Source organism: Pleurodeles waltl, chromosome 8, assembly GCF_031143425.1.
Source record: "Pleurodeles waltl isolate 20211129_DDA chromosome 8, aPleWal1.hap1.20221129, whole genome shotgun sequence".
Classification (NCBI taxonomy): Eukaryota; Metazoa; Chordata; class Amphibia; order Caudata; family Salamandridae; genus Pleurodeles; species Pleurodeles waltl.
In genome coordinates this window covers 1,312,483,472-1,312,511,179 of record NC_090447.1, presented here as the reverse complement: position 1 = coordinate 1,312,511,179, position 27,708 = coordinate 1,312,483,472, and the positions used below count along the sequence as shown (strand labels likewise).

General features: G+C 46.0%; 1 protein-coding gene across 1 annotated transcript in view; it reads left to right on the top strand.

The window, feature by feature from the left end:
- Positions 1 to 27,708, top strand: part of RNF17 (ring finger protein 17) — a 1,983,649-nt gene that overhangs the window by 161,747 nt on the left and 1,794,194 nt on the right. The window contains exons 7-8 of the mRNA XM_069202301.1: positions 25,542 to 25,644; positions 25,799 to 25,879. Of these exons, the coding sequence (XP_069058402.1) occupies positions 25,542 to 25,644; positions 25,799 to 25,879 (184 nt within the window). The remainder of the gene's footprint in view (positions 1 to 25,541; positions 25,645 to 25,798; positions 25,880 to 27,708) is intronic.

The window sequence follows — 27,708 nt, the reverse complement described above, 5'->3', positions numbered from 1 at the left end:
CAAATGGGATAGCATACAAACACAGAAAATTAGTTGTTTGAAACAATGTTGGTGCATTTTGCTGGGACACAGTGGTGAACTTCCATAAAAATTCCACAGGTTGCAGCATAAACAGATCCCCACCATCCTGCCTTCTTGGACTGTTTCCGAGAACTAATGCCAATCTGATTGCCTCTAAATTTGCCAACTTCACTTTGTCCCTTGCACAACGTCAAATTACTGTTTTTTAAATCTGCCAGAGGTCCCACACTTCTACGATGTGGTAGAGAAAAGTCCATATGGGGTCCCTGAGTGGATGCATAGCTTTACACAGAGGCATGAGAAGAGCTGCAGATTCCACGCACCAGCATGGGATGTGATTCTTTGGGATTGCCCCAGTATAGATGACACATGTAACTAATGACCATCCCGGATGACGTTTACACTGAAGAAGATAGAACCAGCACACCCTGGGCAGTACAGACATATGGTTTGAGAAGCCCCAACACAAAAGGATTTCCCTCCCTTAGTTAATGGAATCGCTTAACACCCCTCCACCCTACCTCACCCTCACTGGAGGCTTTGTGCCCTTTATCCATTTCTGTGACATCACCCATCAGTTAAGTTGTCCACTTCCCCTTACCCCTAATGGCTAACAATCAGGAACACGTCTCCCTCTGCTCCTATTTGCTCCTCGGAGCCCCTACATGCTAAGACAAAATGCCTTTACTTGAAGTGCTTGTACTGGGGCTGAATTCGTACTGATTTTAATTGAGATCATGTAAAACTGGTACCTGGGTGTGAATGCTAATTTCACAAAAATATTGAAATGTTATGTTGCCAAAAAAACCTTGCCAGTGAAAGGAAGTGGTCCACGGTTCTTGTTAAACTGAATTAACAATTTGAATACCATGTACGGCCAACTTGGGATGATAGGACCCTGGGTACAGTTTCCAAATAAATAAAGCTTTATTGATTCCATCCAGCAACCGTCCCAAAGTCTGGACAAGAACTTTATATCTGTCAAGACTTCAGTCATATTTACTCTTGATACGCTGGGTAATGTGGACCTTTTTCCCAGCTAACCTGACTTTAAGCAGCCCACATATTGTCTTAGGATCCGTCTTGGTTGTATTTATTTATTTTATAATCATATTCTTATATGAAAGTACAACAAATGACATTTTTTAACATTATTATTATACATGTATTAGTATATTTATTGATATACATTGAACATTTTTTTCAACAATAACAACCAATTAAATTTTTACTTATTTTTTTTTCAATCCAAGAATAATCAGTGATACAAGCTCAGTCAAATGCAACCTATATGGAAGATGGCTTAAATACACCAACAAGGACACAGAACGCACTAGTATATTAACAGCGATCTTTTTTTCGGTTTAAAGCACAACTCCTTCCTATTGCATAGACACTAAATTAGGAGGACCCAAGTTATTATGTACACAGGTCATTATGTACATAGTTTCAGAAGACTGATGTGGATTAGGAGTCTGTTTTGGGGTCTGAGGGGAAATAAAATCCATGAGACCAGCCTCAGTGTAACAAATAGAGACTAGGTCCCGTGAAGAACACTAAAACAAGAAACAGAAATATAAAAGTAGTTGAAAATAATCTTGGTGCAGTGTTAGACTTCTCGCGGTCTGGCGTCGTCCCGTGCACCCTCCAATTCATTTTAGTTCTGAACCAAAAATATCTGTAAGAAGTTACTTAACCTTCTGTAACACACTTTCTTGCACAAAGTGTATCTGACTGCAGATTTCTCACTACCTTCCCACTTCTCATTTGGGGGAGTGATCTTTTTAACATCTAAAAAAGTCTCAAGTTAGTATTCAGCACGCTGTTACCAACAGTTGTTTAGCACTGTTGCAGCACTGTGGTTATATCACATACAGAATGCTATAATGTCACCAGTAATTAAGCTTGGCTTCTGGTTGTGTCAGCCCACTTTTTCTTTGTTACCTGACATGTCAGACCTGGTGTGAGGGCCCAATAAATGTTGTGAATCAAATGTACTCTACCCTCCCCTTGCAGCAGGTAGATTAGGATAAGCCTCAAGGGGAGGAGAGGGCACAGCTGCTCAGCTTCTCTTCTGGTTTTCCCCAGGGGTGTGATGTTAACATGAAACCTAACTTGTGTTGAATGGTGTTTAACAGGAAAGTCCGTAGAAACAGATACCTTAGAACCCAAATATTAATAACAGGAAAATGCCAAGCAGGATGAGGAAATAACATTTGTAACTCAGTTCCCCAAATGATGATATGCTTACCGGAACTTCCACCCTCGAGCCTGTGAAGATCAATGTGATAATAAAGTAAACACTCTTAGCAAGCATGCAAAGGCAGTGGGTACTAGAACCAGTACCTGCAAAGGGAAGGTGTCACACTGTAACAAAATCTCCCTATACTAGGTAGAAGTTAAGACGAACCAAAAAGGGAACATGGGAAAAGCCTGGTGACAAACTGCAGCAGTAGTGAAAATCCAAAACAAAGAGCACAGTTACCAGAGAGTAAACGTTTGAATGCTGTGCTTTCTTGTGCAGAAAGACGTGTGCTGACCCTCGAGTGGACCTGGTCCTTACTCCCAAACACTGAAATGCTGCTTGTGTCCACCCGCCCACTTCCATGCGAGTTTCTGCAAGCTACAGATGTTGGTTGGACCTGAGCTCTGGATGCCGCATCTACGTACTGCAGACTGTAGGCTACAGTCACTGGTGATGCCATTGTCCAATCTCAAGTGAACCAGTGAGTGGACGCCAGGAGATGGGTTCAAGTGACACCAGTTCTCTAACCCCCCCCCCCCCCCCCCCCCCCCAGGCTGGTGGTGTGGGCCCTCCCCTACTACTGAGTCCTATCCCCTGGAAAGCAATTGGGTTTGACTTGTGGTGAGGGGTTTGAATTGCACGAATAACTCAAGCTCTTCTTTGGCTCGTTCCTGTCCCCTTAAATGTTCATGAGGTACTGGGCTTGTCCTATTTGATAGTTGGATTTGGTTCCTTGGAAGAGAGCAGCTTCATTCTTCCTGTACTTGGAGAGGAGTCCAGATGCTTAGCATGTGGTGGAGGCAGCAGCAGTGTGCGACTTGGTTGAGGGGTAAAAAGTGAAGAACTGTGCTTCTCTCTTGCTCCATCTTTTTTTACTGGTTTCGTAGTTTTAGTTGCTTTATCTTATTCTACTTGGATACCATGATCCTTGTTTTTCAGGTGCAGCCCTCCTTTCCACCAGTGATCTTTTTTAAATATTTTTTATTATTAACTGTTAGCTCAATGTAGTGGTCTCGTCATGGATTCTGAGCCCCCTTTATCTCCTTCAACCCTCCTCCATAAGAGGGTGCTACTTGGCAGTTTCTAAGAGTAAAAGTTGCGAGAGGAATGGTAGAGTAGAATGGAAGTGGATAAGGAACCAAAAGATTTCATACTAACTAATTCTTCATGGAATGAAAGTGCTACTTTCTCACCCCTTCCATAAGGAAATTCATCACAAAACATTCTAACTTTAATACTGTCCTTATATCAGTCCAGGGCGCAAGGGCTTCAGGAGCCCAAGGTGTAGCCAAAGTGGCTTTAGAAGAAAAAGGTGAGCAGCTAGCAGACCATTTAGAGGACTCTCTTGCCATCAATCTAGAGAAGGGCCCCAGACTGTTGTCCTCTCCTTGTCTTGGTCTGCTTGCAGGCTTTTCAGTAGTAGTGGTCTGGAATCTACAGGTCCCAATCCAGTTTGGATTTTCAGGAACAGGCTAGGTCCTTGCTACTGGAAGATCCATTGATCAAAGTGTCAAACATAAATCAAGAATTAATGGGAATGTTCATTGATTAACAGCCATCTGGATCATCGTCTCTGTAGATGTCATCTTACTTATGCAGAACACACTACAAGGCATTCTGGAGACTCCTGTGGTTGTTAGCACTAACCAAGTCCTTTAGTCTGAACATCTGAAAAACTCACATTGAGTTACGTAAAGCCAGCATCTGCATGCCAGTAGTAAAGGGGTATGTGGAACCTATGGAAGGAAATGCTAGGGCTGCAAATGGATATGAGTCTGGTACAGCAAAGTATAGGGGTGCCCTCCCAGGGGAGGGGAAGGAATTAACAAGAATTGGTTTTCTCACCCTCTGTTGTAAATATGGTAGCTGATGCAGAAGTGGATGTTGCCAGTAATGGTCTGGGTATAAAGATCAACATAAAGGTGGGGACTGTTGTGTAAGGTTCTAGTTCCAACCCCAGTGTAAAATTGCATGGTGGGCTGGTGCCAAGTAAGTGGAAGTTAATTTCATCTTACTCCTTAACAGGGTCAGTGCCAAGGCACAGTCCTAAGGGTTTTGAGCAGGACTGACAGAACTCTAAGAATTGAAGGGCTGTAATAGTGAATAACAGAATAGCCATAGCGCCCCCCCCCCCCCCCACCCCACCCCCAAAACATACATCCTCCTCCCACCCAATGCAGTTTCGAGATATGCAAGAGTGGGATTATTGGGGAAATTCTCCATAAAGGACAACACCCTCTCCCAGCCTGGGAATCCTAATCTGAAACATACATGGGTTTGAGCGTTTAAGAGTTCAGGTAATTTTGAAAAAAGAATAAATCCATACCATGTAGTGTTCCTGCAGGAGCCCTGGTTGAGAGAGGACAAAATGGTGGTGTCTTCATAGGCATTAAGAATAAAGGTTTCAAGCGGGTAAGGGAAGAACCTTGCCGGATTGCTGAATTTAATTTCTGCTAAGGTAATTAAAAAGTCTCCTGATGCAGCCAACCTGTCCAGTGGAATGCAGGTTTCAGCAGTAGAGTTAGGCTTGAAGAACAAGACATTCAGGCAATTCATACTGGTAAATATATGTATATCTATAAAGAGGAGTATTGTATGATGAATAATTGCCTGGAGGTTTTTGATCAGTAGTTTCAGACGTTTTTGGGAAGTTTCTGTAGGCCATGGTAATAATGGCCAGGGATTTGAATGCATGTCTGTATCCCACGCAGGTGGATGAGCAGATGCAAGAGGTATTGCAGTGTTATAATATTCCCCCAGTCTCTCTCATTCAGGGCCGACCAAAAAGAAGGCTAAGGGTTTGGGTCAATGGTTAGCAAACAATGGGTTATGTTTAAAAGGATGTTGTGAAAATGACATTTCAGCTCCTGCAGCATAGTATTCTGCCATGGCTTCCTAGAGGGTCCTATTGATTATCTCTTTATCCCAGCCTGGCAGTATTGACTTGATCCTTATTTTAAAGTAATGAATTTTCACAGTAGCGCTCATGGCTACAGCAGCTGTCTTATGTTTCCAAGAACCATAGGCAGTTGCAGTGATTTTGCCCTCTGCCAAGACTTACAGTTCGACTGGATTCACTGCACTGCCAACATCTGACCGCATGGGAAATTTCCGAATATTTAGAGGTTTCTCTGTGGTGAATGAAAATAGAATTGTATGGTTTAATATGATAGTGGAAAATGTGCTTAAAAATAACCTTAAAAAGTTGGGGTGTGGACAGCAGGCCCCAGGTAATGGCAAAGGGTGGTTTGATTCTGCCTGTCAGAAAATGAAAGGCCTTTTGAGAAAAGTATCTAAGCAATCTAGGCTGAGACTAGAGAGTTTCTAACGTGGAAGTTGTGTAAAATCTCAGTACATGTAGCTACTTAGAGAAAAAAAACGCTTTCTATTGTAGCCATTGGAATGTAATGCTGGAGGTAATACATTCAAGAGACCAGAGACAGTTCTGATGGAAAGAAATGAATCTTGTAATGCTCATGAGGGGGTGCTTACTGTAGGAAGGTAGACTCTTTCCAGCATTGTAGGAAGGTAGCCTCTTTCCAGCATTGTTAGCCCCACTTTTGGCCTGTTTGAGAGTTTATGTCAGGGTGCTTTTACTGTCTCACTGGAATCCTGCTATCCAGGACCCCAGTGCTCATAGTGAAAACCCTATTTGTCAGTGTGTTTTATATGCCTCACTGGGATCCTGCTAGCCAGGGGCCCCAGTGCTCAGTTTGTGGCCTGTATGTGTATCCCTGTATATTGCCCAACTGTGTCACTGAGGCTCCACTAATCAGAACCTCAGTGCTTATGCTCTCTCTGTCTTTAAAATTGTCACTACAGGCTAGTGACCATTTTCACCAATTCTAATTGGCACACTGGAACACCCTTATAATTCCCTAGTATATGGTACCTAGGTACCCAGGGTATTGGGGTTCCAGGAGATCCCTGTGGGCTGCAGCATCTCTTTTGCCACCCATAGGAAGCTCAGACAAATCTTACACATGACTGCCACTGCAGCCTGAGTGAAATAACGTCCACATTATTTCACAGCTATTTTACACTGCACTTAAGTAACTTATAAGTCACCTATATGTCTAACCCTCACTTATTGAAGGTGCGGTGCAAAGTTACTAAGTGTGAGGGCACCCTGGCACTAGTCAAGGTGCCCCCACATAGTTCAGGGAAATTTCCCCGGACTTTGTGAGTGCGGGGACACCATTACACGCGTGCACTACATATAGGTCAATGCCTATATGTAGTTTCACAATGGTAACTCTGAATATGGCCATGTAACATGTCTAAGATCATGGAATTGTCCCCCCATGCCACATCTGGTATTTGGGTGCCAATCTCATGCATCCCCGGGGCTGCAGCATGGACCCCGGGTACTGCCAAACCAGCTCGCTGGGGTCTGCACTGCAGCTACCGCTGCTGCCAACCCACAGACAGGCTTCTGCCCTCCTGGGGTCCTGGCAGCCCAGTCCCAGGAAGGCAGAACAAAGAATTTCCTCTAAGAGAGGGCGTTACACCCTCTCCCTTTGGAAATAGGTGTTAAAGGCTGGGGAGGAGTAGCCTCCCCCGGCCTCTGGTAATGCTTTGAAAGGTCACAGATGGTGCCCTCCTTGCATAAGCCAGTCTACACCGGTTCAGGGATCCCCCAGCCCCAGCTCTGGGGTGAAACTGGACAAAGGAAAGGGGAGTGACCACTCCCCTGTCCGTCACGACCCCAGGGGTGGTGCCCAGAGCTCCTCCAGTGTGTCCCAGACCTCTGCCATCTTGAATGCAGAGGTGTGAGGGCACAATGGAAGCCTCTGAGTGGCCAGTGCCAAGAGATGTCATAGACCCCTCCTGATAGGTGCTTACCTGACTAGGTGGCCAATCCTCCTCTGAGGGCTATTTAGGGACTCTCCTGTGGGCTTCTCTTCAGATAAAGATTTGCAAGAATTCACTAGAGTTCCTTTGCATCTCCCTCTTCGACTTCTGCCAAGGATCGACCGCTGACTGCTCCAGGACGCCTGCAAAACTGCAACAAAGTAGCAAGAAGACTACCAGTGACATTGTATCGCCTAATCCTGCCGGCTTTCTCAACTGTTTCCTGGTGGTGCATGCTCTGGGGCTGTCTGCCTTCACCCTGCACTGGAAGCCAAGAAGAAATCTCCAGTGGGTTGACAGAATCTTCCCCCTGCTAATGCAGGCACCAAACGTCTGCTTCACCGGTCTTCTGGGTCCCCTCTCATTGTGACAAGCGTGGTCCCTGGAACATAGGAGCTGGATCCAGGTGACCCCGACAGTCCAGTGGTCCATCTGTCCAAATTTGGTGGAGGTAAGTCCTTGACTCCCCACGCCAGACAGTAATCCTGTGTACTGCGTGAACTGCAGCTGCTAGGGCTTCTGTGCACTTTTGCAAGGAATCCTTCGTGCACAGCCCAGGTCCCCAGCACTTTGTCCTGCATTGCTCAATTTGCTGAGTTGACCACCGGCTTTGTGGGACCCTCCTTTGTAGTGCTTGAGACAACTGCTGTGCTCAGTTTTCTTGAACGCGTGTTAAAGTACTTCTGCGGGTGCTGCCTGCTTCTGGGTGGGCTCTCTGTGTTTCTGAGCGCCCCCTCTCTGTCCTCCTCCAAGGTGCGACCTCCTGGTCTTTCCTAGGCCCGGGCAGCACCCATTTACTTCAACCGCGACCTTTGCACCTAGCAAGGCTTGTTTGTGGTCTTTCTGCGTGGAAACAACTCTGCATCCTCCAGCACGCCGTGGGACATCTGTGCAAAGGAGAAGTTCCTGGCATCTTCTGTTGTTGCAGAATCTTCAGCTTCTTCCACCCGGAGGCAGCCATTTTGCACCTTCTTCTGGGGTTTAGTGGGCTCCTGCCCCCCTGGACACTTGGGTGACTCTTGGACTTGGTCCCCTTCCTTTGCAGGCCCTCTGGTCCAGGAATCCATCTTCAGTGCTTTGCAGTTAGTTGTGGTCTTTGCAGAAACTCCTATCACGACTTTGGTGTGTTTCTGGGAAGTAGGGTAACTTTACTCCTACTTTTCAGGGTCTTGGGGTGGGGTATCTTGGACACCGTTATTGTTTTCTTACACTCCTAGCGGCCCTCTACACACTGCACTAGGCCTGGGGTCCCTAAGTGGTTTGCATTCCACTTTTGTAGTATACGAATTGTGATGCCCGAGGCCTATTGCATCCTATTGTATTCTACAGTGTTTGTCCTACTTTTCTAACTGTTTACTTCCCTGATTTTGATTTGTGTGTATATTTTGTGTATTTTACTTACCTCCTAAGGGAGTATATCCTCTGAGATATTTCTGACACATTGTCACTAAAATAAAGTACCTTTATTTTTAGTAACTCTTGAGTATTGTGATTGTTATGATATAGTGCTATATGATATAAGTTGTATAGTAGGAGCTTTGCATGTCTCCTAGTTCAGCCTAAGCTGCTCTGCTATAGCTACCTCTATCAGCCTAAGCTGCTAGAACACTACTAATCTACTAATAAGGGATACCTGGACCTGGCACAAGGTGTAAGTACCATCAGGTACCCACTAGAAGCGAGGCCAGCCTCCTACACTTACCTGTCTGACTGGGGAGGAATGCTGAGCTACGTACTTGGAGGGTTTATATGGCCTGAAGTCCATGTTGACTAGTCCCCAGGTGGGCCCTTTTCAGAGGGTGGAGCCTAATTGGTTCTCTGTAAAAGAGATGAGGCTGATAATTGACTGTATTAAGTTAACAAAAGACGCTGGATCAGACTATCCCTGTGAGGCAACTGCTCACATCCCTCAACGTTATAGATTGAGTAACCTCCTGGATTTTTCTGAGAGGATGTTCTCAAAATGTTGCTGTCGATCTTGGACGAATGGGCATGAATGAAAAATATAATTTCCATTGATCAGGGAGGGTATGAGTAGTAAAAGTGTATATTTACATTTTTATATTGAAGCCACGCTCCTCAATTTTGTGAATGACATTTGAAGCAGTTGCATCAGACTCAAGATGTGGGTATTTAGTAGCAAGTTGAGATTTTGCAGCTTTGTGATACTGGTTAAATAGTTGCTTCCGACTTAAGTGAGACATCTTGTAATGTTTTGAAGGCCATCAGCTGTTATAAAGGCTTCAGGCTGGCTGTTGCTTTTGCCTCAAGATAGATACCTAGTAATTATTTGAGATACTGCAGCAACGTGAAAGGCCAGACTGAATGACTTAGCCGATGTTTGCCTACATTATTTCCTCATTTTGTTTTTCCTGTAAGCTAGCTATCTGCCTTCTGCAGTCCCTTAGTTGTCTGTTATGCCTTGGTTTGTCACCCAACAACAGTTTAATTTCCAGTGCAATGTCCTCCAGTGCAAAAGCAGGGAATGTGAGTCCACTGTCCTCTTTTAGATGTGAAGGAACATCAATGCAATGCCTTAACTAATGACTAACTAAATCCTGCAGTGAAAAACCTAAAACCCAACTTTCTTGACTAACCCTGCTCCAGTGAATTGCTCAAAATGAGTGACTCACAATAATGCATGCTTGTGTATGCAAATAAATTGTGCGCTAAGAAGTCTGCAAATTATGTTAATGTTTGCTAGTGTTAGATGACCTAGTGTGGGCATTGCAAAGGCAGTATGTGAGTAGTGAAACAAGCTTTATATCCCATCAGAGGAGTGTCTTGGTGGGTGAAAAAATTAGTCTGTTTTTCTTGGTTCGCATTTTTGCGAAAACTGTTACTCATCCCTAGGACTTTGTAGCGAATAGAACATGTTTTATTTTTGGAAACCTATGTCTTGTGTGTTAAGTAAGAAGTTGGCTACCTAGTTTCTGTTTAAGAACCCATTTTTCTATCATTAATTTAATGAACAAAGCATCAAAACACCAATAAGTAGAACTTGAGATATGATTTTTAAAAGATGAACTGATATTAAGTGCTTAGAAGCATAAAGCGATAACTGGGGCTATCCGGTCACTCTAGACTAGGTCTAATCTGAAAGTTCAGGCCGACCGTTATGGAGCATGGGTGGAAGACAGTGACCATCTTTGGCCCGCAACAAAAGTACCTTATTTGTGTTGCTGTTGACGTATTTGCAAGGAGCAGGGGAGGCAATGCTTTGTCATTGATCCTTAGGATGTAGGTGATGCATTTGTTCCGAGCTGCGCAAAGTCGGAGTTGCATCGGAAATGGAGGCCATGAGTTGCACCACCAGTGATGCAATGTCCTTGATCCATCCAGCAGTGACAATGTATAGGTGGTGTTATAAATATGCCGGTTCCGAGAGCTGCAATAACGTTGATGCGTTCATTGTGAGAGGAGCAGTACTTTATACCCACTTCCAAGGTCCCCGTAATGGATTGACACCACTTGGCAGGGCAAGACTCATAGTTGGCAGAGTCCAGGGGCTGTAGCAGGTGACTTCGAAGTTGTTTGTGTCCCTTAGATGCCAGAAAACAGGAGGCAAGCCCTTAGTCTCACTTTGGTTCTGGGTTGGAGAGATGCATGTCCTGTCCAGGCAAGGAGGGCAGCAGGTCAGCAGAGTGGCAGTCCTTTTCACACAGCAGTCCTTCCTGGCAGAGTGTCCACAGACCCAGAAGTGTACTGAAGTGGTGGTGTCAAAAGTCTAGCACTTATAGACAGTTGGGCCTTTGAAGTGGGGTGACATTCCTTTGAAGTGCAGAGTCCCTGCCTTTCCTGACCTGGCTCCAGATCCACTCTGGGGGTGGGGGGATATGCAGCACTTTGTGTGGGGACTGGACATAGCCTATTCAGGAGTTAATGTAAGACTGGCCAGCTCCTTCCTCTCATCCAGTCCTGATGGCCCATCAGGGACCATCAAGTCACACCTAAGCTCCCATTGTGTGTGACTGTTTCGAAGGAATACACAAAACCCAGCTATCATCCACTCCTGACAAATGAGACAGGCTGCAGGCACACAGGGCTAAGCATGAAAATGCTAATGGCATGTTCCAAATTGTAACAATAAATCTGACTTTACCATTAAAGAGGATGTATCATTACAGTTCCATAGATACTAAACATGACCGATCAACCTCCTCTCAATTATGATTTATAGCTTATTAAATGTAATAAGGAATCCCCAATGTTATCCTGTGAGAGGGGTAGTCCTCACAGTAGTGAAAAAAGAATGTGAGTTTTTCACTACCGGACATGTAAAACTGAAAAGCACGTCCTACCTCTTAATTACATAGCACACCGCCCTATGGGCTAGCTAGTGTCTACCTTAGGGGGAGTTTAAAGGCTCTGCAATGGCAGGTCTGAACTTTGGTTGGATGGTTACTTAATTGGGTGGCACAATCGGTGATGCAGGCCCACTAGTAGCATTTTATTTTCAGGCACTGGGTACACATAGGGGGTCATTCTGACCCCGGCGGGTGGCGGTTGCCGCCCGCCTGGCGGTAACCGCCATTTGGCCGCACCACGGTCAAAAGACCGCTGGTGCTATTACAACTTTCCCGCTGGGCCGGCGGGCGCTACCCAAGGTAGCGCCCGCCGGCCCAGCGGGAAAGAGGCCTGCAACACTGAAGCCGGCTCCGAATGGAGCCGGCGGTGTTGCAGGTGTGCGACGGGTGCAGTTGCACCCGTCGCGCTTTTCACTGTCTGCACAGCTGGCAGTGAAAAGCATGCTGGGGCCCTGTTAGGGCCAGTGGCATGGGTAGTGCAGGGGCCCCTAGACACCTGTTCCCGCCATCCTGTTCCTGGCGGTAAAAACTGCCAGAAACAGGCTGGCGGGAAGGGGGTCAGAATCCCCATGGCGGCGCTGCGCCGCCGGACCCGGTTTTCTGACGAGAATGGGCAGGGAAGCACCGCCAGCCTGTTGGCGGTGCTTCCGTCGTCCAAAGACCGCCAGGGTCGGAATGAGGGCCATAATGCCCTTTAATAGAGACTTATAAATAAAATTAAATATGCCAATTGGGTATATGGTGGTCAAACCATGTTGAGCACAAAACCTTTAGATCTGGTTAACATGGTAACGTGCAAAAAGTCCCAAGGCCAACAAAAATAAATTCAGCATAAAGTGGAGGGAAAAAAGTAAAAATGTTTGGGAGTGACAAAACCTGCCAATTAAAGATGCTCCCCTTTGAGAATACTGCTGCACCTTGGGTGTTCACCAGGTGCCCTGTGGTGGTGGACACCACCTGTGCCGATAGGGTGTCCCATGTTTTCCTTTATTTGGATGGCTGTCGGATAACCAGTGCCACCCAGCAGCACTGCCGCAAATGTACACAGATCATAGTAGGCCTTCATCAGTTAGGGTCTACAATCAACGCAGCAAAATCCCACCTCCAGCCCTGCCAGATCCAATGCTACCTAGGGACTAATCTAAACTTGTTGGTAGACATAGCCTCTCTGAACTCTGACATGATCCAGTCCTTTCAGGGGCTTATCCCTCTTTTCCAACCAAATTAACAAGTCACACTCAAAACAGTCATGCACATTCTAGGCATGATGGCCTCCTGCATTGCCTTACTACCTACCCCATGCTAGGCTACTCATGAATCTGTTACAGGAATGCTTAACGCTACAGTTGTCTCAGGCAGAGTGCCATGAGGACAATCTAGTGTTGATCAGCTGCCACATATGACCCTCTCTGCAGTGTTGGAAGACCAATTACCTGTTGCACAGTCCGCATTTCCTTAACCAGTACTGCAGAGGACTGTTACAACGGGACGCCTTCCTTGTGGGTTGGGTTGCACACTTACAGGATCTGACTATCCAGGGACAGTGGGAACGCAAACACTAGGACCTCCTCACTAACTACCTTGATCTTCTAGTTGTTTGCCTAGCATTAAAGGCTTTCACACTTAGCCCGATAGGTAATTTTGTACTTGTCCGAACTGACAATATGACAGCCATATATTACCTTCAGAAACGGGGGGTTTGAGAGTTAGGTGGGGGGGGGCACACACTACAGAACTCACAGCTATCCCAGAACATTTGACAATGGGTTGTCAACCACAAAATTCATTTGCTAGCCGAGTACTTTCCAGGGATGGACATTGGTTTTGTTGACTTCAACAGGTTGCAGCAGCAAGTCCACAAGTAGAAACTCCACCCATAAGTCGCCCAATGCTACTTCCACAGTTGGTTTCCCACAAATAGACCTGTTTGCAACAGCAGAACATACCAAATGCACACATTTCACCTCCAGGTTCTCACACCCGTAGTCAAGCAGCATGAACTATGGATGAACTGGTCAGGGATATATTTACCTATGCTTTCCCGCCTCTACCTCTTCTTCAGTTTGTGGGTTCAAGGCTTTGTTAGACGCCCCCTCTCTCATCCTGTGGCACCTGTAGGAAGCTGGCCTGGTGTGTAGTGAGCACCTATGGTGTTACCACCTTATACCAGATCCAGGTATCCCCTATTAGTGAAGTGTCGGCAGTGTCTAGGAAGCCAGGGCTCTCTAGAAGTAGCTGTGGACAACTAGCCAAGACTTATCTAGGAGAAATGCAAAGCTTATGCAATATCACTACAGTGTCACAGCACTTACACACATGAAAGAACCACACAGTGTTAAATAACTAAAGGTATTTTATTATAGTAACACAAATAGAATAGTGAATATGGAATCCCCCAACTGGAGGTAAGTAAACACACTATTGCATACAGATTAGTAGTCAGTAAACAGCATGAAAAAATAAGCATGGATAAAATCATTAATGAATAGTGAGTGCCCTAGGGGAAGGCCAAACCATATACCTAAAAAGTGGAATGTGAATGGTAGTCTCCCACCAAAGAAAGTGGAATCAGTAGAAGGGGGCTGGAGGAACTAGGAACCCCAAGAGGTAACACAGTGATCCCCAGCGACCAGGAGAGCAGATGTGCTAAGTACCTGGTTTTCCCTAAAACCAACAGGAGGACTTTGGAAAAGGATTATGCAAGACCTAACTAAGACTGGAAGATCCCAAAGGTGGTTCCTGACCGAAGAGAACCTGAAAAAGAAGGGGGGGAGCAAGTCCAGTTCAAGTTGGAGTGTCTGGTGGTGGCAGGAGTCACTACCCACCCTTCTGTGAATGCAGGACCAGAACGACATTGGATGAAGGTCAGCAATGCAGCACAGAAGCCGAAGTGGAGTCCCAAAAGTGCAAGAGGTGTCCCACGTTGGCGGTCGAGATGCAGTTGGTTAGTAGTGCTGGAAAACCACTAACAAGCCTTGGCAAATGCAAGAGGCAGAAAGTTTGCAACTCTGAAGAGGACCAGCAAGGTCCAGGGTACATGACCCAAGGAGGTGAATCTGGGCTGACCCTCAGCAGTGAGAGTCTCAAGAAGAGAAGGCAGCCCCCACAGGCAACCTACTGGCAGCAGGCACAGGTGTCGCAGTGTGGCCCACTCAGAACACCTGAAGAGGAGCCCCAAATCGCTGGAGCAGCAGGCAGGAGACTGTGCTTTGTAGGAAGGAGTGCTGGGGGCCTGGGCTACCTGGTGCCTGAAGATCCCTTGGAGGAGGAGCAAATAAGCCTTGGTAACTGCAAGAGTCACAATGCATAGGTATACTGTCCTGCAAAGAGGCAAGGGCTTACCGTCGCCAAGTTGAACAGCTGGTAGGGAGACCCAGACCACCACCTGTGATGCAGGATCCACACAGCTCCGGAGGAGAGAATATCCACTCAGCGAGTCATTGTAGTTGGTGCCTGCAGATGCAGGGTTGTGACACACTCCAAAGGAGATTCCTTCCTCTTGCGCAGGCTGAAGACTTGCTGCCCTCAGAGGATGCACAGCCAGGGAAATGTTGCAGTTACTGGAAGGAGCCGGAAAAACAATGTTGCAGAGTGAAGTTTTTGCTGTAGTTGCAAGATTTTCAGATCCTGGAGAGTCAAGTTGTAGTCCCGGTGGCCAGAAGATGATGCAGAGAAGACCTGCTGAAATCTTTGCATGCCGAATCTGAGGACCCACTCAAGAGGGAGACCCTAAATAGCCCAGGAAAGGGGATTGGCCACCTAGCAGGGTGACAACCTATTAAGAGGGGGCTGTGACACCACCAACCTTACCTGGCAACTCATATGCTCCCAGGGGCCTCTGCCCACCTTGGATTCAAGATGGCAGAATCAAGTGGCCACCAGGAGGAGCTCTGGGCACCACCCCTGGTGTGGTGATGGACAGGGGAGTGGTCACTCCCCTTTCCTTTGTCCAGTTTCGCACCAAAGCAATGACTGGGGGTCCCTGGACTGGTGCAAACCGGTTTATGAAAGGAGGGCACCAAATGTGCCCATTAAAGCATACCGGTGGCTTGGGGAGGCTACCCCTTCCAAGCCATGTAACACCTATTTCCAAGGGAGAGGGTGTTACCTCCCTCTCACACAGAAAATCCTTGGTTCTGCCTTCCTCTACCTGAGCTGGTCAAGCAGCACGAGGGCAGAAACCTGTCTGAGGCGTGGCAGCATCGCGGGCTGTCCCGAAACCCCCAGAAGACTGGTAGGAGCAAAGCTGAGGGTCCTCTAAGGAGCCCCCAGAGTGCATGGAATCATACAACTAATACTGGCAACAATATTGGGGTATGAGTCCGATATGTTTGATACTAAACATGCCCAGGTCCATAGTTACCATTGCGTAGCTGGACACAGGTAGAGACCTGTGTCAAAGACGCGGGTAAAATAGCTTCCCCGCACTTACGAAGTTCAGTGTAATGGAGCTGGAGTATGTAGGAGCACCTCTGCTCATGCAGGGGTGCTTTCACACACAGGTACCTGCACCCTGCCCTCTGGGCTAGGAGGGCCTACCATAGGGGTGACTTACAGTGACCTGGTGCAGTGACCTGTAGTTAAAGGCTGCATGCACCTTTTCACGCAAGCTGCAACGGGAGGCCTGCAAGACACATTGTGCATGTGTTCCTATGGGTGGCACAATAGATGCTGCACCTCATGGGAAAACCCTCGTGCCCCATGCCCTGGGTACTTGAGTACCATATTACTCCTGTACTGGAACTTTCATAGATTCACATGCTTGAATACTTACCTGTCGTCGAGATGGGAGTCCCCGGTGGAATATACAACCTGGACCTGAAGATGTACATACACAATACATGGACTAGGCCTCAATAGAATAACCTATCATAGTCATTTTTTTAAATGGACTGTAGGACGTTGGCTCTGTGTATACTATCTCAAAGTGAGAGATAGTGTGCACAGAGTCCAAGGGTTCCCCTTAGAGGTTGATAGTGGCAAAATTAGATAATTCTAATGCTCTATTTTGTGGTCGCGTGGTCGAGCAGTAGGCTTATCAGAGGATAGTGTTAAGCATTTGTTGTACACACACAGGCAATAAATGAGGAACAAACTCTCAAAGACTTAAATCCAGGCCAATAGATTTTATATAGAAAAAATTTCTTAATTTGTTTTAGAACCACAAGATTCAAGATTTGAAGTAAATACATAAAATGCAGGGTACTCCACACAGGTAAGTAAGGAACTTTGAATTAGAGCAGTAACATACACAGTATAGGTTAAAATGGCAATAAGCTATTTTAAAAGTGGACACAGTGCAAAAATCAACAGCTCCTGAGGGAGATAAGTATGGTTAAGTTTCTGAGGTAAGTAAAGCACTTACAAGTTCAGTTTCCTGGGCATAGGCAGCCCACCGTTGGGGGTTCAAGGCAACCCAAAAGTCACTGCACCAGCAACACAGGGCCGGTCAGGTGCAGAGGTCAAAGGAGGGCCCAAAACACACAGGCACCTATGAAGAACAGGGGTGCTGTGGTCCTAGTCTGCTTACAGGTAAGTACCTGCGTCCTCGGGGAGCAGACCAGGGGGGTTTTGTATTTGCATTTATTGTGCTGAGAAGTTTGATATCAAACTTCCCAGATTTCAGTGTAGCCATTATGGAAATGTGGAGTTTGTGTTTGACAAACTCCCAGACCATATACTCTTATGGCTACCCTGCACTTACAATGTCTAAGGTTTTGCTTAGACACTGTAGGGGCATAGTGCTCATGCACATGTGCCCTCACCTATGGTATAGTACACCCTGCCTTAGGGCTGTAAGGCCTGCTAGAGGGGTGACTTACGTATGCCACAGGCAGTGAGAGCTGGGCATGGCACTCTGAGGGGAGTGCCATGTCGACTTAGTCATTTTCTCCCCACCAGCACACACAAGCTGTGAGGCAGTGTGCATGTGCTGAGTGAGGGGTCCCCAGGGTGGCATAAGACATGCTGCATCCCTTAGAGACATTCCCTGGCAACAGGGCCCGTGGTACCACGGGTACCATTTACAAGGGACCTATCTGTGTGCCAGGGCTGTGCTAATTGTGGGAACAAAGGTACAGTTTAGGGAAATAATACTGGTGCTGGGGCCTGATTAGCAGGGTCCCAGCACACTTTCAATCATAACTGGCATCAACAAAAGGCAAAAAGTCAGGGGGTAATCATGCCAAGGAGGCATTTCCTTACATAGACCCAAACTGAAATTTGCACCAATCAAATTATCTTACCCGTAGAACCTCCTGTGAGGAGCTCCCTTCCCTCTGAATTTCCACCGCACGCTGTGATGAGGAGTCTCCTTTCAGCTCTGCTCCATATTTTCTCTCAGAAGATCTACTACTTCAGTTCTAGGACATTTATTTTTGTCGCTGGTGCTTCAAACTGACTGCCATGTCAGAGACACCAAGGAAAGGCCTTTTTAGATCCTGTACTTATTGTTTTAAGAAACGATTATATGTGTATGATCCACATGAGGAATGCATCTTCTGCCTATATCCCAGCCACAATACAAAGGACTGCAAAATATGTAGAAAATTCTCTACAAAGACCTTGAAGGACAGAGAGGGTTGTCTGCTGTTGTGCCTTCCGAGAGGTAAGATTGGACACTCAGCCTCTGATGAGGGCAGTGCCTCCTCCTCTATTTCTACTCCTAAAACACCTGTGAAGAGAAAAGAGGAAGGCTCAGATATTCAGGAGCCACCTAAGAAAATGGCGCAAAAACCAGCGGGGGGAATCTACGAAAGTCATAGCTCTCCACAGAGGAAAAAAGCAGGCACAGAAACCCTGAAAAAATTATTAAAAAAGACTGCTTCTGAACCGGCTACTCCACCTCCTAAGGTTCTCCGCATGTTTAAGAAGCCTAGTTCAGCACCGTCGATGGCGCCATCGTCAACGGTACTCTCGTCGACGACCGTTTCATCGGTGACGCTGGTTATAGTCCCTCTCTGAATGTCGACGGCAGCGGCTGCAGGATCCTCGTTGACAACGCTATCATCCTCATCGAAGGGACGCCCCATCTCGTCAACGCTATTCTCGTTGACGACACTCCCATCGATGATTGATCTCACGACTACACTCCCGTCGATGATGCCCTCATCAACGACACCTCTGTCGACGCTTCCGACGCCGCCCCTGTCGACGACGCTCCTGTTGACGGTACTACCGTCGTCAACCACACCATCGGCGATGTTTACAGTGACGATGATATCGTCGACACTCCCATCGACAACTGGTTTCTTCTCAACGACTATTAAAACGTTTCCAGAAAAGCGGCAAAGACCATCAACATTGCCACTGTATCAATCTGTAGAGCATACTCCTCTCGAGGCACTCAGACTCATTTGACACAGTCTATCACATCACCAAGCAAGGTGTCAAGGCTTTTGCCATCTAGGTTTTCAGATGGCGACGATGACGAGGACTCAGATCAGGACGCATTGTTTGGGATGGCTAGGAGTCCTTCCCAGTTGCATGTTAAATGTCATGAGTACTCTGATGATGACTCCTATTATGGTCAGCATTATTATGATCCAGTCCCACAGCAACAACAAGGAATGGTGTGCTTGCTCTCTGGTCTTGTTTCAGACCTACAGGCAATGCTGGCAGATTATAGAGAGCGATTCCATCCTCAGTCGGCGAAGGATCCACGCCAGTAGTAACTGCACCATGTACTCCGGTACCTCTACCAGTTCTTCCTGCTGCGCCGCAAATTCCTCCTCAAGTTCCACAGAGTCCTCAAGTCCAAGCCTCTTTGGATGAAGCGGCTGAGGAAGAAGTTTTCAGACCAGGATGAATGGGATGGTTATGTGCTCCCAGCACCCCCTTCACCGGAGCCAACGGCAGTTGAATCCCCTCCTGAGGATATTGGCTCTTTTCACAATCTGTTAGAAAAAGCGACTGCGCAGTTTGCACTGCAAATGCCACCCACTCAGCAGGACTGCTTTTTATATGACTTTAAGGAACCGCATAGGAAATTGGCCACAGCAATACCAATCATTGACCATGTATGGAAACAGGGAATAAAAATTAGGAGGAATCCAGCGACGGTGCCAGCGGTATTACCAGAGCTGGACAAAAAATAAAAAGCGACAGAGGACGCCCCTGCTTGCCTGGTGGGTCATCCAAAACCTGATTCTGTTGTTTCTCAGGCTGCCCAGCGACGCTCCAGAAATCCTTCAGCACCTCTATCTGCACCTCCGGACAAAGACGGAAGGCGCCTCAACAACATTGGTTAAAGGTTTTCTTCTATGTCTGCCATTGTGGTCCGTGCCGCAAATTCGCAGGTGCTCCTGGGCAGATACGACAGGCAGCTGTGGTCGGACATCTCGCACACTGTCAAACTTCCAGATTCCAGCAAGTCGGAAGCGAGAAAGATCCTCATGGAGGGTCAACGCACGTCTGCAGAGGTGATGGACTGTGCTCTGGACATTGCCGCTATGGGGTTTTGGCTACTGGCTGGTACAGCTGTCCTAAGGCATCAAGGGTGGCTTAAGGCCACAAATTTGAGACCGGATGTCCAAACCAAGATCCTGGACCTCCCTTACGATGGGAAAGACCTGTTTGGTAAACATGTGGACGATGCTCTTCAAGCAATCAAAACAGATACTGCCAGGTCTTTAGGGTCACTGCAGTATAAGCGCACACCTTTTTGAGGAGCCAGGGGTAGAGGACACTTTTCCTTTCAAGGTGGCTACCAATCATTCAGGTACCCAACTTATTCCTCCTGGTACCAATGTCCCAAACCCCAATACCACCAGAGGCAACCTGCAGCGGCATACAACAGACCTCCTCGTAGAGGGAAGTCGGGGAGACAATCTAAGGATGCCTCATGCAGGCAATGACAACCTCCAAGGGACGGCTACCTCTCCTTCATTGACACATCACCTGCAACGTTGGCATCAGATCACAGACAAGTGGGTTCTGGACATCATAACTTATTGTCATCTGCTAGAGTTCACTTGAATGCCCCCCGAGACTACGCCTTCGCTGGAACGTCAACATCATCTACGTCTTCTTCTTCTGGAAATAGATGTCATGTTATCCAAAGGGGCGATAGAGGTAGTCCCTTCTTCGCAAAAAGGAAGCAGTTTCTATTCTCGCTTCTTCCTCATCAGTAAGAAGTCACTTTTGTGGAGACCCATCCTTGATCTGAGGCAGCTCAACAAATATCTCAAGAAGCAATCCTTCTGCATGGTGATATTGAAGGATGTCTTGCAACTTCTCAACTGAGGGGATTTCATGGCTTCCCTAGATCTGCAGGATGCCTACTTCCACATACCCATTCACCCCAAACACAGAAAATTCTTAAGATTCATGGTAGATGGCGGGCACTTTCAGTTCAAAGTGCTACCCTTGGGACTCAAATCTGCTCCCCGGATTTTCAAAAAATGCTTAGCTTCTGTTGCAGCGTATTTGAGGGGTTTCAAACACCAGATATTCCCCTATCTGGACGACTGGTTGCTAAAGGCTCCACACATCTGCACTCTACGCCACTCTGTCAAGACCACGCTACGCCTTTTCCATCAATTGGGTCTCACTCTCACCAGAGACAAGTCCCATCTTTAGCCTACCAGAAGAATAGTCTTCCTGGGAGCTATACTGGACACGACTCAAGTAAAGGGATTTCCAGCGGAGGAACATCAACTCAAACTCCTTACCCTAGCGGATACAATTCAAAGAAGAAAGTTTCTTTGTTTGAAAGTTCAAATCATTACTGGGGATGATGTCCTCCTGTGTCAATCTAGTTCCCCTCTGTTGCCTTCGGATGCACCCTCTTCAAGAAGAGCTCGACAAACAGTGGAAACAGACGCACGATCCCTTCGGGGACATCCTACAGATAACAGCAAAGATTGTCAACTCCCTCCATTGGTGGTCAACACTGGCAAACATCTCCAAGGGTCTAGCATTCCTTAGCTCAGGTCCCTCTGTTTATGATTACAATGGATGCTTCAATGGAGGGATGGGGTGCATGCCTTCAGGATCTTCAAGTGAGCGGCAGGTGGCCCCCCTCTCATGCTAGTCTTCACATCAACCTCCTCGAGCTTTGAGCGGTGTACCTGGCATTGCAGGCTTTTCTGCCAAGAATGCAAGGCTTGTCAGTGCTTGTCTGAACGGACAATACAACCACCATGCACTACATAAACAAACAAGGAGGAACTTGTCCTCATTTGCTGTCCACAGAAGCCCAAACCATTTGGACCTGGTGCATTCAACATTCAGTGCACATATGAGCAGAACATCTTCCGGGAATGAGCAACAGCACAGCAGACTCAATAAGCAGGCTTGGCACATCTTCACACGAGTGGGAGCTGAATCTGAGGACGCTGGAAGCAATATTTCACAGGTGGGGAAAACCAAACCTGGACCTCTACGTGACATTACGGAACGCAAAATGCCGGTTTTATGCAAGCTGGCCTCACCAATCAGGGTGCTGGGGAAATGCCCTTTCTATAGCGTGGTCAGAGATTTATGCTTACGCTTTTCCTCCGATACTTTATCTTCCCCGGGTAATCAGCAAGGTCAAATAGGAACCTTGCCAGATAATCCTAATTGCTCCAGCCTGCCCACGTCAACTGTGGTATATAGAACTTCTGTTGCTGTCCTAAAGTCCTCCCATCAGGTTTGCACCTATACCGGTGCTACTAACCATCAGCCAGGGCTAAGTGAGGCATCCGGATCCAAGTCTCACAGAGTATGTGCATGGCTCCTGAGTTCAGTGAGTTCGGCCATTTGAATATTCCTGTTGACAGTCAAACCATTTTAGCTAAAGCACATACTGACAGCACTAGTAAAACGTACAAATTAAAATGGAAACGGTTTTGTTTATGGTGTGCCCCAAATGACATATATCCGCTTACATCTGCTCCAGAGCAGGTTTTACCGTATCTTCTCCTAGGGCGGTCTGGTCTCGCGCATGCATCCATTAAAGTTCATCTAGCTGCCATCTCCAGATGTAGACGGCTATCTAAAGGACCACCCCTCTGGTCTCACTGGCTTATCAAGCAGTTCATGAAAGGGTTGTTCCGATCTTTTCCTCCAGTCAAAGCACTGCCTCCAGCTTGGCAGCTGAAGGAACCATTTGAACCCCATTCAGAAGTCAGACATTAAGTATCTCACCTAGAAAGTAGCGCTCCTCTTGGCTTTAACATCTGCTCGTAGAGTAAGCGAGATCCAAGCCTTTGCCATCCAGGAAACCTTCATGAGGTTTGCGGACGATAAAGTCATCCTGCGGACAAACCCTAAGTTTATCCCCAAAGTGCCGTCAGACTTCCATATTAATGAACCAGTTGTGCTAAAGACTTTCTTTCCACGGCCTTAGACTGGGGCAGGAAGATTGCTGCATTCCTTTGATGTCAAACAATGCCTTAAATTCTATCTGCAGCAAACATCCTCGATCCGGAAGTCAAATCAACTATTTGTGGCATTTAGTGCACCCAGAAGAGGGCATCTTGTTACTAAACAGACTGTTTCTAGATGGATCTCAAGCGCAATAGCCTTTTGCCATTAAAGGGCTGCTTGAACCTTGGACGCCAGAGTACATGCACGTTCTACCAGGGCAGTATCTACATCCTGTGCGCTCTTCTCTGGGGTATCACTGCCAGACATCTGTCGAGCAGCCACCTGGAGACCAACACACGCCTTCACGAGGCATTACTGCCTGGATGCTGAGACGCTCCGAGATGCAGCGGTGGGTCGAGCAGTCCTTAGACATTTGTTCCGATAAGGTAAGCTGTTTGTTTTCCCACCGTCCGCTTTTGATATTATACCACATTTTCTGTTCACTATTAACATACCTCTCAGGCATATTCATTTATGTTTCAGAAGGTTCACTTTTGTTGCTTTGCATTTATCTGTCTAATGGTAATGATATCTTATGGTGAAATGAACAGTGTTTCTTAGTACAGAAAATGTGTTTGTTACTGCTTGCTACTCTTATTCAAGCTTGTGAATCTATGAAAGTTCTAATACTGGAGTTAGAAATAAGTTACTTACCTGTAACTGTAGTTCTCCAGTATTGGAAGCATTCATAGATTCACATGCAGCCCACCCGCCCCCCCGGGGCAGCTCACCTTCTCTCTTTTCTCAGTGTTCTTTATTATTACAGCACTTATGCTCGGAAAATCTGAGGGAAGGCAGCTCCTCACATGAGGTTCTAAGGGGTGAGGCAGTCTGATTGATGCAAATTTGAGTTTGGGTCTATTTTACAAAATGACTAGGATAGGTTATTCTATTGAGGCCTAGTCCATGTATTGTGTATGTACATCTTCAGGCCTAGGTTGTATATTCCACCGGGGACTCCCATCTTGACGACGGGGAATTATTCAAGCATGTGAATCTATGAAAGCTTCCAATACTGGAGAATTACAGTTAAGTAACTTATTTCTTCTAGGGACTTGCATGAGGGCACCAGTTTGCCAATTGTGGGGTGTGCAAAGTCCTAAGCAACCAAATTTAGAGGGAGAGAGCCCAGACACGGGGGTCCTAGTGAGCAGGATCCCAGTGAACACAGTCAAAACATACTGACAGCAGGCAAAAAGTGAGGTAACCATGCCATAAAGAGGGTTCTTTCCTACAGCACCCTCATGGGCCCCCAGCCCTGGTCTACGACTCTCCTCAAACTGTTTCTGTTTTCACACAAGAGGCTCTTAAACAGACTGGACTGTCTCATGCAGAACCTTGGAGAAATCTGGCACCCTCAAACCCCAGGTTCCTCAACCTTACACTCTTACTTCTAAGGTCAAAGAATTTCCACCTGAATACATGAGCATTTGCGAGGTAATGTGTTGACCTACCACCAGGCCTGTTAAGCGGCCAAGTGAAAGAGGTTTGTGCACTACTCTCACTCAAAATATATTGGTCCTTTTAAAACCACAGTGCAGGACATTGTCTGATACTTCTCCACTTGCAGGTTTCTGGTCTAGCATCTAGCTTTCACCTCAATATGACTACAACAGGCTGCCGTGGCTGCCTACCTTCAGAATGGACAACACATCTCTCTTCAGAATTGTAAACATTAAAGCTTTCATAGAGGGTCTCAAGAGGGTCATTCCTTCCCGGGTCCCACCAGTCCTGTCATGGAATCTCAACATTGTACTTATATGACTCATGGGCCCTTCATTTGAGACCCTCCACTTCGGCCCCCTTTATTTCCTATCTTGGAAGGTGGCATTTCTGGTTACTACCTTTTTAGTCAGGTGTGTCAGGGAACTTCAGCTATTAACACTGGAAGAAACTTTCTTACAACTACATAGGGATAGGTTTATCTTCCTCATCTTTTCCAGATTCCTCCCTAAGGTAGTCTCTCACTTCACCTTAATCATTCCATTGACCTTCCTGTCTTTTTCCCACAACCTGATTCAGTTGCTAAGCAGGCTCTCCATACTTTGATGAAAAAAGATCCCTCATGTACTATGTTGACAAAACCAAACCATTTAGGATGACCTAATAACTTTTTGTTGCTTTTGCCAAACCCCACAAAATGAAGGCTGTATCCAAGTCAGGCATTGCCAGGTGGATAGTTAGATGCATCTAGACGTGCTGTGCTAAAGCTAAAGGGGCTCTGCCCACTCCTCCTAGAACCCACTGTATTCTGAAGAAAGGAGCCTCTGTGGCCTTCCTGGGGATCATCTGAATAGCTGACCCTATGCAAAGCAGCAACTTGGTCCACACCACATACTTTCACAAAACATAACTGAGTGGATGTCCTACCCCACCAATATGCGAGTGTTGATCAGGCATTGCTCTGTACACTCTTTCAGTCTGCTGCAAAGCCCACAGGCTAGCCAGTGCTTTTTGGAGGACTACTTTATACTCTGTTCACAGCATGTGTATCTACAGCCAAACCTGCCTCAAACGGAAAACAAAGCTTGTTAAGGTGCCAGAGCCATTAAGTGTGCTGAGTTGTGATTTTATGCACTTTATCAACAATTAAAGTTGTTATTATTTGTGATTTTGACATTATTATTTGCCAATGCATAGATCATTAAACAAAACTAAAGACAATGTTAGTGCTATTTAATGTAGTGCGCCGCGTTTAAACTGCTGTTGACTTTCACTCTGTTTCTGCAGTCTGATGTTGCTTTTTTATTTTATTTTACTAGGATTGCAATTAGTGATGAACAACCAGACCACATAAACATTGGGGCAGTTACTAGTCCACCAACTCAAGAGGTTGTGCAGGAAATATGTAATGCAACCTCTGAGGTACGTGATAAAATTATACATCTTCCATTGTTAAAATGAGTAGCCATTGAGAAATCAAAAATGTAAGTGTGGGATTCTCAGGTTTCTGATTTTATTTCATTCAGTGAAAGGCACATGATGCAAAATGTATGTAATTCTAAACTCTATTTTTCAGGATGACAGTACATTACAGCTAATTGAGGATGCTTTAGCATCAGGAAATCAGAATCTGGGCCAGTTACATGCATTTTTGGAGGTAGGTTGAAGATGTATACTAAGTGCATCAGTCAATTTAACTAAAATTGTTAAAACTGCTTTTTTTAAAAAAAAATCCATCCATTAAGTTATAGGTCTGGCTAGTTCCCACAAACATCCTGCCATTAAAACATATAAAGGAATCTCTGTATTGTGAATGGGATATAACTTTCTTTTTGTTCTCATGTTTTTGCAAGAGAAATGTTGATGTGGAGTTTAGTCGTGCTATTAGCATGTGCCTTCTCTGATTAACTTTGTTGTGTTACGTACAAGGAATCCCTCTGCAAGTTCTTTTCATTGGAATAATGTTATTTGTGATGTGTTCATTTTGCTGGGTATTCTGCTGCCTTGTATCTTAATGGATCACAACACATGAGAATTGACAAGGGTAAGTATAGTTGGTGAAGGAAGTATATACTGTCGAATCAGAGCCTTTATGTTTAGAACAGTAGCATTTATGACAGCACAAGTAGCATGAATGAGGAGTACATGGCCAGAAGGCCACATAAAGAGCCAGATGCACTAGTGAGTGTCCTGTAAAAAAGGAGTCTGCAATCTTTGCTAAGGCACAGATTTCATGTGATGGCACGAAGGTGGCGGGTTTTGCTGCACATTGTGAAACTTAGATGGGACTGTCTCAGTCCTATTGATAGGTTGTGGGCCAGATTGCTTATGTGTAATGTGTTGTTTTAATGGGACTTGTTAGGGACAATTGTGTTCCTGTGGAAGGGCAGAGTTGCTGTCCAAAAGATCTCAATCATAAAAGCCAAAAAAGCGATCAATCGAAAACTGCAGTTAATGGTAGCTGGTGGTAATTATTCAGCCTGCATTCCACTTGATGAGTTTTTTTTGCCCATTCTACCACTATGGAGAGACCAGTCATTTTCAAAAGCAGAGTTCGATCCTGCTCCAAAAGGGGTAGTCCCCTATCTGTAAGATCCCTTTCAAATCATAATAGGAACAACCCCAAAACAGTTTCTACCCTTTTGGCATAATCAACAAAGTGCAGGTGTGTACTCTAAAGGTACACAGAGCATGAGACCCATGTCAGGACAAACATCTATAGACTGTCATCTCTTACCGGCAACTGGTGACATTGTGAGTAGCCCCAAGGTTTGGGTCCTGGCTTGAGGCACTCATAGAAATGAGCTGTAAACTGCTGTGGAGCTTCAGCCTGGTGTTTGTCTGTATGATTCAGGTCCCTTCACCAGGAGGAACAGGGGACAAATGGTACATGGCATCCTGGGGCTCACACAAACTAGTTTAAAGCATCTTAGACCTCTTTTCTGAGACTGTTCAGAGATAGAGGGAGTTAGCCTGTGCCACCAAAAACACACAACATGTCTAAACAACACATGGATCTATTACAAATAGAAGTCCAAGCGTTGTTACAAAAAGAGGCAATAGAACTAGTACCCAGTCATCAAAAAGGGACAGGGGTTTACTCCCTGTACTTTCTCATACCCAAAAAGGACAAATCTCTAAGACCTATATTAGATCTCAGAACACTAAATCTTTACATCAAATCAGATCACTTTCACATGGTAACACTTCAAGACGTAATCCCCTTGCTCAAACAACAAGATTACATGACGACATTAGATCTCAAAGATGTGTATTTCCATATACCCATACATCCTTCACACAGGAAATACTTAAGGTTTGTATTCCAAGGAGTGCATTACCAGTTCAAAGTGTTACCATTCGGAATAACAACAGCACCAAGGGTATTTACAAAATGCCTTGCAGTAGTAGCGGCACATATCAGAAGACAGCACATACACTTATTCCCGTATCTAAACGATTGGTTAATCAAAACCAGCAACCAGA